At 39.5% G+C, this 9,839-nt stretch overlaps 1 protein-coding gene and 1 long non-coding RNA gene across 2 annotated transcripts; both read left to right on the forward strand.

Moving 5' to 3' along the window:
- The first annotated feature begins 30 nt into the window (after nt 1-30).
- Nucleotides 31-4,711, forward strand: ralaa (v-ral simian leukemia viral oncogene homolog Aa (ras related)). Its single transcript, XM_079575986.1, has 5 exons — nt 31-205; nt 2,122-2,339; nt 2,437-2,645; nt 4,004-4,178; nt 4,354-4,711. Exons 2-5 carry the CDS (start codon nt 2,226-2,228, stop codon nt 4,474-4,476), a joined length of 621 nt encoding a protein of 206 aa, XP_079432112.1. The 5' UTR covers nt 31-205; nt 2,122-2,225; the 3' UTR covers nt 4,477-4,711.
- Nucleotides 4,712-5,227: 516 nt separating this feature from the next.
- On the forward strand, nt 5,228-7,131 carry LOC306977624. Its single transcript, XR_013793849.1, has 2 exons — nt 5,228-6,506; nt 6,558-7,131. It is a non-coding gene; the product is annotated as an uncharacterized lncRNA (long non-coding RNA).
- Nucleotides 7,132-9,839: the final 2,708 nt, after the last annotated feature.

A 9,839-nucleotide genomic window follows, 5' to 3' on the forward strand; every position in this document is an offset into this window, starting at 1 on the left:
AGTGGAGGTTTTCCCAGGCGGGCGGGCGTTGTCAGACGGAGCCAAGCCCACAAGACATGCAGCTGCAGCCCAGTGTGATGAAGCCAGCCGCCTGTTAGCCTCTGCGCTAGCCATGAGCTAACAGCCGGAAAGCTAACGTCCACTGAGCTCTTCTCATTTCACCCCGAAACGCCTCTATCCCAGGGCAGACAGCGCTGTGTCACAGGTACGTGGGGTCGATCACTCGTGCTTATATTAGCCTAAGGACACATCTCTATCATTTCACCAAATCACGTTGCATCATTTGGTTCTGATTATTAGCCACTTCACTTGTTAGCCATTTGTAGCCCGTGCAGCCGCCGGTCTAGCCCTAAATGCGATCGAAGCGCTCGGTGGTTCGCACAGCTGTGGCATGTAGTTATGGCTATTAGAGTAACATGTGTTTTTGGTGCTCAGTCTTGTTAATCGAGGATTAAGATGCCCAGTGCGACTTGGTTAGCCTTGTAGCCTCGATGCTCAAATGGCAACCAGATATTTTGCCCTGTACGTGAATGACATCCGTAAACTTGACAACAAAGGTCACTTCTTGTGTTGGTAAGATCTTGTTTTGCAGCAGCAGACTCATGTGTGGTGAAATGACTTCACTCTGTAAATGTGCCACTTAGCATTAGTCATGGCTTTGCTGTAACTAGTGGGCAATTTCATAAACCGTGGATTATGAACCGGTTAATGCTTATGCTAATGTGATCACAATAATGTTACCCCCAGGACAGTGATTTTAAAGTGTGGTTGACAGGTTTGTGTCGCTTCCAAGTTATGACTTAGTTTGATGGGATAATGTCTCTGTGTCAGTGTCAGTTTTTCACTAGTGAAGTGGCAATTTTAGAACAAAAATGGAAACAAAAGGATTCATTCATTCATTACTCACAGATATAATATGACTAGCTATCAGAGCTATTCCTGTGCCCAAGGATCAATAATGCACAGCACAACAAAATGTAAAATCAGGGAACATTAGATACAATTATAATTTCGTCAAATATTCTTGTAAAAATGTTGACTAATAATAAGCACTTTATGCTTTGTTTTAAACATAACAGAAAGTGCATATTACCATAGCATTAAGTGGAGAAAAGGCTCCGTTACATTGAAGTGGTCGGCCTAATGCAAGTGCATTCCTCTGCTAATGGGTGCCTTTAAATGCAGCTCAGGGCAGTTTATTTCACTGAACGAGGAAGCCCAGATATGTGACTGACAGTGCCTTTAGGGCACTACTAAATACTGAGGATGTGTTGTCAGAGCTGAGCTTTTTGTTAATTTGTATAATGACCTCCTGGCTTGATTCCCATCCTTATCACTGCTTACCAAAGGTCTTTCTGATGCTAGAGCTCAGCACACGCTTTTAGACATCAGGACACGTCTGTGTTTAAAGGAGTCGGCACGTGTCATAGCGTGTTTGCTATAGCCAAAGTATAGATAACACTGTCTGCCATTGAAACTGCTGTTATGACTTTGCATTGTTTTCTATTATTTTAAACTACAAGAACAAAACTACAAGAAAAGAAGAACACAAATAAGTACTACTTCATGAATCAAATTTAAAACATAATTACTAAAATGAAGATGGTGATGGTAAAGAATGTTAGCCGACTGCCCAGACATATTTCCAATGAACATATTTAAAAAATACATTAAACAACATAAATGCTGGCCATGAGATTTAAATCTGAGTATGACCTTCGCATCCATCCTGCTATAATAGCCTAAGAGATATGTTTTTAAGATAATATGCAAATATTTGTAATCTTAGATTAAACATTAACAGCACACAGTTGACACTTGGCAATCTACATTTAAACTAGGTATGTATTTATTTGTTTATGTGACCGGGACAGTACACATAATGAAAATTGACGACATGGACATATTGGCAAAACAATAGGAACAATACGAGTTTAAACAAGTGACGTTGGCAAATATTTGGTTTGGCTCTAAGGCTAAAGAGGACTTGTAAACTGCTGTACTAGGGAAATTGTGTTGCACTTTGTCCTATTTCTTTTTAGACAAACAAAATCATTGTAAGAGACTCCTGAGCCTCCAAAATGACAAGGAATCAAACCCTTCTCCTTCCTGTGTTTGCAGCTCCTGATATCCAAGGACTGATTACCACAACCTTCACTTCATAATCTTCCCTCCGCCTTGAACTTTCACCCCCTCCGCCCTCGGATCTCCCGGTACACAAAGCCATGGCCGCGGCTAAGCCTAAGGGGCAGAACTCTCTGGCCCTCCACAAAGTGATCATGGTGGGCAGCGGGGGCGTGGGCAAATCGGCCCTCACTCTCCAGTTCATGTACGACGAGGTGAGTCGCTTTGTTTTTTGTTTTGCTTCTGCATCAGGAACGACAGTAGAGTTCAACGAGGGTCTTTTTTTTCTTTTTGTTCTGTTTCTTTGGGTAGTTCGTGGAGGACTACGAGCCGACCAAAGCGGACAGCTACAGGAAGAAGGTAGTGTTGGACGGGGAGGAGGTGCAGATCGACATCCTGGACACGGCCGGGCAGGAGGACTACGCAGCCATCCGCGACAACTACTTCCGCAGCGGCGAGGGCTTCCTCTGCGTGTTCTCCATCACAGAGCTGGAGTCGTTCGCGGCCACAGTCGACTTCAGGTTCAGTATTGGAGGGTTTCAGATGACATAACGTTCGATGAGCTCGCGGCGATTGAGACGGGGGCAGGCAAAGTCATTATTAACTGTCTGCTACTATTGACCTGCAGCTAATGACTCTGACATAAATTAAAAATGGATGTCACTCCTTAAGTAAATTTTCAGTTTCAGAAAAAATCCTCCAGTTGTATTACAGAAATATGCTGTCAAATTTTACATTCAATATGGCGGAGTCTTTAGGGGAAAGTAGATGAACATGTTTCCTTTACTGTGGTCATTTCTTAGATCAGGGCTACCCAAAGTAGGGGTCACAAGATGATTTAGGCATGTTTTACATTTCTGACATTTAATTTGTTATTTTGATTAAAAACAGCATGTTTTCATGAAGTTGAGGCAAATATCGAAATACAGTATCCAAACTAACATCATTAAACCAGATTTTGAATGTTGTGCACCTGTATTTATCATAAATATTAATTACATTTTATAGTTTATAATATAGATTTTGGGGGTCACGGCCTGAAATGTTTGGGAACCCATGTCTTAGATGGCCTTATTTATGTATATACAGTATATAGCACTTCTATAGCAGGAAAACATGTAAATGCAAATCTGAACACTATTTTCAATCAAGTTGTACATAAAGAGCAACTTGATCATCCCAAGAAAGTTGCCTCTGTGCATTTTTCGTTTTGTTTATTTGAGCAGTATGCATTTTTGATTATTTTATTTTTGCAGGTCAGGTTCAGATGCTTAAAAGGAGAAGCCGAAGCAGTGTTAATTTTGATAAACATATTTTAATTTAGTTTTAGTCTTTAGTCTTTTGACATAAATGTAATTTAATATTAGTCCAGATTTAGACAAATAATTCTCCTCAATTTAGTCTGGTTTTAGTCGACTGAAATTGCATGTATATTTAGTCAACTAAATTTAAGACAAATGTTGTCGACACTGCAGTTATAATATTTATTATAATCATATTTAATCAAGGTCCTCTGCTTCATGGAGCTTCTCCCACATTAATAAAGTACCGACTTGTTCCTTTGACAGAGGCTCTTTCAAACTGTAGTCTCTTCTTCTCTCATATTTATTTAGTCATAGTTTAGTTGACAAAAATATCTGGACATTTTAGTCACAGGTTTAGTCTCATAAACAACTTTAAATTTATTTTTAGTCTCATTTTAGTCAGCCAAAAATATACTTTGACTAAAATGACAAAACAATTAACACTGGGCCGAAGCTTCATTTGCACTTTCCCGTTTTCATTATGCTAAACACAAAAAGAAAAAATAGGATTGTGTGCACTGGAACGTCAAAATGGCGTCTGCATCTTTTAAAGAGCTGTCTCTGTCATTTTCCAGAGAGCAGATCTTGCGGGTGAAGGAAGACGAGAACGTGCCCTTTCTCCTGGTCGGGAACAAGTCGGACCTGGACGACCGGCGGCAGGTGAGCGCGGACGAGGCCAAGGCCCGGGCCGAGCAGTGGGGCGTGTGCTACGTGGAGACCTCCGCCAAAACCCGCGCCAACGTGGACAAGGTCAGTGCCACAACATGGGTCACTAGTACAGCTTCAGACCATGTCACGTTATTGTTATTCCAATGTAAACTAACACGGGTACACATACGGTAAGAATCATTAGTCAGTCTGCTAAAGTTAGTCTTTATTCTGTCACGTTGCACTCACTCGTTTGACATCATGTGCTGTGTGGCAGGTCTTCTTTGACCTCATGCGTGAGATCCGGGCACGGAAAATGGAGGACAGCAAAGAGAAGAACGGGAAGAAGAAAAGTAAAAGTTTGGCCAAGAGGATCCGAGAGCGATGCTGTATTTTATAGTGGTCAAAGGGAGCAGCTGCTTGTGTACATACACATTTCTCAGACTTTTGCATTGATTTCGTGCCCTTACCTGACCATGTGACTCCCGATCGTGCGTCAGGTTCGTAGTGACGCGGCACCGCATACACACCATTTATATAACTAACTTTTTATGTGCTGACACTCCAAATAATTTATGTATTCTCGCTCTCTCTCTTTTAAAGGTCCAATATTATGTGTTGTTTTTTGGCCTATTCTGTATTTGTTCATTAAATTATAATAATGTGTGGAAGAAGTGCAGAAGTAAACGTGGGCTTCTCTAGGCATAAACAGAAGAGAATTGAGATTAAACTTGAAAACGAGGGTTCTACAGTCCACCTCAAAACATGCTCTGGTTCCGGAAGGAGAAAAATCCCATTTATTTTTCCCACGAATTTCCTCCACAAAGCTGATTAGCTTCGATCAATCTTTTAAACCTGATTTACTAAGCCCGGTGCTAAATTGCAAGTACCGCTTACATTCAGCACATGCCATTTTACAGTTACTAGTGACGCATTTGTGATATGCAAATGAGTTTGTGATATGCAAATGAGTTTGTGCAGTGGCCTTTTAGCATTTATGAGAGACAAAAGTCTCCAGTGCATCTTGCGTTTGCACTATTTTTCTTAGAAAATCAGGCCCGTAATGCATATTTTTCCATATTTTACTTCAGGAACTAAAGCAGGTTTTGTGGCAGGCATTTGTGCTAGCTAGAGAATTTGTTGTGAAGAATGTGGACAGAACACATCCAAAACACAGGTACCACCTTATGACATCAGCAGGTGTATTTTTGACCTCTTGGAAAGTAGACAGAACAGAAAAAAGTCAGTTTAGCATAATATTGGACCTACGTAACCACAATACAGAGTGTAATAAGTGGATGGTGTTTTAATTTAGGCCTAATGTTGACAGCCTTGAAATGTTGCAAAAACTTTTATTGTAAAGTTTGATGTGTATAGTATATTCAAATGACTGTGCAGTACTAAAAAAAAAACACTAAATATGATATTGTAAAGCCAGCCATAAATTCAAAGGGGAATATGAAACTAAAACTCAATTGTGGAAAGCCCCAAGTCAAAACATTCTGGTTTTATTGCTTAATATCGAACAGCCATTTTTATTACACCCAAAATTCTTCAAGTGCCACCCCGGGACATGTACATTGCACTGCTCAATCTGTACAGCTTTTTTTCCCCTTCACACAAGTGGGCTATTGTGTTAGCAAAGCCAGAGCCGAATTTTGATGCCATTCCAAGTTAGTTATTTTCTTATTGTATTTTTCCTTTCTTAATTTCAAACTGCTCGCTAAGTTTTGCTTTTTTTCCCGTACATCCCACACTACAAACTTCCATCAACACTAAGAATCGGTTAGCTCCACTTTATATCAGACTTTTGCTTATCTTTTTAGGTCGGTTCAAATTACTATTGCCTTTTTTTTTATAGAAATCCCTGGTGCTCTGTATTATAATCCAAAACACTACATCCGGAAATGTTTTTAAACGCACAGGCTTGCGTAAATAGCGTTTTGTGTCTTGCTTGATGCAGTGTCCGTTGTTATAATCAAGTCCCATTGGTCAATATGAAGGCAGAAGCGACTGAAAAAGATTTGAAAGTATGTTTTACCCAAAAAGAAAAAAAAAAAAAGTTCCCAGTCACCAAAGAAAACCTGCTTGCTAGTACATGATACAAGTGCCCATCGTAGTAAAGCGAATGATGATCGCGAGTAAATGGACATATGCACAATGGCTATTCCAAGGACTGTTTTAGCTGATTCTCACAAATAAATATTTAAAAATATAGTGGACAGTAAAGGGTCTGCAGATTGGCAACAGAAGCCAAATGAATGTCAACCTTGAGTTTGATTTGAATGAAAATGAAAATCTATAAGACTCAATCGCAAACCCCAAAGTAGCGGTTAGCAGGCTAATTGTTGTTCGCAGGCTAATTGTTGTTCGCAGGCTAGTTGTTGTTCGCAGGCTAGTTGTTGTTAGCAGGCTAGTTGTTGTTAGCAGGCTAGTTGTTGTTAACAGGCTAGTTTTTGTTCACAGGCTAGTTGTTAGCAGGCTAGTTGTTGTTAGCAGGCTAGTTGTTGTTCGCAGGCTAGTTGTTGTTCGCAGGCTAGTTTTTGTTCGCAGGCTAGTTGTTGTTCGCAGGCTAGTTGTTGTTAGCAGGCTAGTTGTTGTTAGCAGGCTAGTTGTTGTTCGCAGGCTAGTTGTTGTTAGCAAGCTAGTTGTTAGCATTACAAGGATGGTACAGCTCCACTTTGCTCAGTGAAAGTTGTGAAATGTGTTTATGAACTTATGAAGAATCAGAATGTTTGGGAGGCTTTTGCAAAGTTAGGAAAGAGCTAGTTGGGCTGCGCCTAAATGTTTTAACTTAGACATCTCACTGTCTTGGATTAGCAACAGGACAGGTTATTCGGTTTAGAGGTTTACTGGTAGGATGTAACTACTTCACCAGAGGTTTTCTGGGTTCATTGTGAAGACTGGACGTTTTATTAATGCCAATTAGTTTTGCACAGTGGCGCAGCGGTTAGTGCTCCCTCCTCACAGCAAGAAGGTCCCAGGTCCGATCCTGGGCCGGGGGGAGGCGTTTTTTCCTGTGTCTGTGTAGATTTCTGCCTTGTAAAAATATGGACTATAGGTTTCCTTTTGAGGCCAGGATTCGCCTAAAAATGTGATTCTTAAATGTCAGTGGGTCATTCCTGGTCAAGCAAAGGGCAAGAGTTCACATTGTAACGCCATTTTTAGTTTTTGCTTATCGTTAGCCACATAGCATAATTGCCTAACTATTTTTTTCCACTGTTCATGAAAAAAATATTTTTTTTTTAGGCAAAACATGGAGTTCTCTTATTCTCATTGTAACAATACAACAATGACTAAGGCCATTATGCTATGTGGCTAACGTTATGCATCACCTGTTAGCTTCAAGACCAAAATGTCTACCTTTATGAACACAGAAGGCTTCACCCGTGTAATTTAAGGCTTTTTAAAATGTTATCGGTGACAATTCATCAGTAACGCGCTCTCTTCCACACATTTTTAAAATATTTATTTGAGTGATATTTAGCTAACTTCCCATATGAAATGGGGCAAGAAACTATGACCAGACCGTAGTCGTGCTTATTGTGCGTAGAGCCGGTGTAGAAAGTGCTTAGGGCGTGGGTGGTGTGTATGTAAAATATGTGTAAATATCTAGAATGGTTAAAGGAGGGTTAGGTAAAGACGGTCTCATGGCCAGGGGAACGAGGGCTCGAGTCATTCATGTACAGTGCATCACTGTTGCCTCTCTGTCCATTGTGAATGTGATCAGTTCCCCCCTCTCTGCTCGGCTGTAGAGTTATGGTGTGAGCTAGTCGTGGTTTCAGGCGTAAACAGATTTATATTTGTCTCCTTCGATTAGAATGATGTGGCAACAACTAATGTAACACACAAGAAACATCTCTGACACAGTGTATAGCTAAATATTCTTGAATTTAATTTGGTTACATTGACCAAAATGCACTGTGAGACATTTTTGCTTCCTTGCAACCACAACATGTTTCTGTAAATCTGTTTTTTTGTTCTGTTTGTTTTTATATATATATATATTGGTATAGTTGACCTATGCTTTAGATTGTTCCATTTTACTTAACTTTTCCCAAATGTACAGTGGGTTCAGATGCCTTTCAATTGTTTCTATTTTATTTTGTAGTGGGCTCCACTATATATATTTTTTCCTGTTTGACCCGATACCAGTACTTCGATTCATGGCTACATGTATAAGATAAACATCTGTGTGTGCAGTGAGTCACAACGCTCACAAGACCACGCGGTTTGATTCTGCCATTAAGACTAAGTGAAGGCATCGAAGAGATAACAGGAATCCTTTCTCTGATTATTAGAGTATTAAGAGCCCCCACAGTCTGTGTTTTAAGCTGCATTAGCCACGACGCAGCAATTGCAGCAGATCTTATGAAAATACAGCTTGATATCTGTTTGGTAACTCTGCCCACTTGGCAAAAAAACAATAAGATTTGGTATTGAAACAACCCTAAACATAAGAATCAATAGAGATATGAAATTTCCTAAACCTACTGTACTTTGGTGGTTGATTGAAGACTATCCTAGCAACAATGACCTTCCAGGGTTTTAGTTGTTTCTAAAAGCTCCAGTTGTGAGTGGGAGTTGTGCTTTTTTTGCCAGTGGCATAAACACACAATTTCCTACACGGAGAAGCCAGTTCCCATAATCAAAAGTCTATGCAAAATGACGAATTTGAAAGATGTAATATACACTACCTTTTAGTTAGCTAGTGACACTTAGACATTTCATTGAAGCTCATCATTTGTGTATAAGCCTGCCTGTAAATTATAACCAACCTTTTGTTTGTGTGTTCTTTTAAACAAAAGATTAAGTGTAACATAAATGGCCATTGTTGCAAATCATGCTCTTCTTGCTCATTGAAAAGCACAGTTTGTTGTAAGAATGGAGGAGGAAGTAAGAGGCATGTTTTGAAGTAAAAATCTAAAGATGCCATTGGTTATGAAGGGTTTAAATTTTGTTTTGATGATTATGTTTAAAGGGCTAACTCGCTGTTAACCAAGACATGACTGAAACACCTCAGCGTAAGCAAAAGACGCAGACAAATGACCTTCAACGTTGTCTGCATTGCTTCGACTGAGGCGCTACAATGATTCAAGTTGACACTTTCTCATTTGCTTGTTATGATAAACGTATTACTTTTAGTCATGTATCGTTTACTTTTGTCTATAGTTTACTATTCTGGCCCAAATGTGTTCAATGGGGTTTTTGGGTGATATTTAATTAAATGCGTGGAAGCTTTTGAAGGTTGTCTCTCCTACTGGGTATTCAATTAATTTGCCTTTTTATATGAATAACATTATACCCAATTGGATTAAAACGATTTGTCCTGTTTGGAAGCCAGTGTGTATGCTTTTAACAACATGTTTCCCTCATGTTTACCTCTTCTTTTTTTGACATAAGCACTAATGTAGCCTATGTTGGTGAATGCAAGGAGTAACGCTTACATTTCAATTCATTTTGTGACTTATTTGGAAATGGCAAATAAAGTGGATATTACTAATAAGATTTTGTCTGCTTTCGTGTTTTGCTTTTCATGATTATAGACGTTGGCACAAAATGTATGCAAACTTTTGGGTAAAATTATTTCAGAAAATTCTTATACTCTACTTGCATAGAACACAAATTGTTACTTTATTATTGATTGACTGCGGAATCCTTATATTTTATATAGATTTCCAGTTTTTTTATACGGGAGTTTGAAATGTTTGCATTAGTGTGTATGTGCAAATCCAGCCAATGGGGAGACTCCAGGACTTTCAG

The sequence above is a fragment of the Gobius niger genome (assembly GCF_951799975.1).
Source record: "Gobius niger genome assembly, chromosome: 18".
Classification (NCBI taxonomy): Eukaryota; Metazoa; Chordata; class Actinopteri; order Gobiiformes; family Gobiidae; genus Gobius; species Gobius niger.

Excerpts from the sequence above, each read along its gene's own strand:
- ralaa (XM_079575986.1), top strand. The coding sequence starts at position 2,226 with ATGGCCGCGGCTAAGCCTAAGGGGCAGAACTCTCTGGCCCTCCACAAA. Across the intron at positions 2,340-2,436 it reads TCCAGTTCATGTACGACGAG|TTCGTGGAGGACTACGAGCC; the intron begins GTGAGTCGCTTT and ends TTCTTTGGGTAG. Across the intron at positions 4,179-4,353 it reads CCCGCGCCAACGTGGACAAG|GTCTTCTTTGACCTCATGCG; the intron begins GTCAGTGCCACA and ends GCTGTGTGGCAG.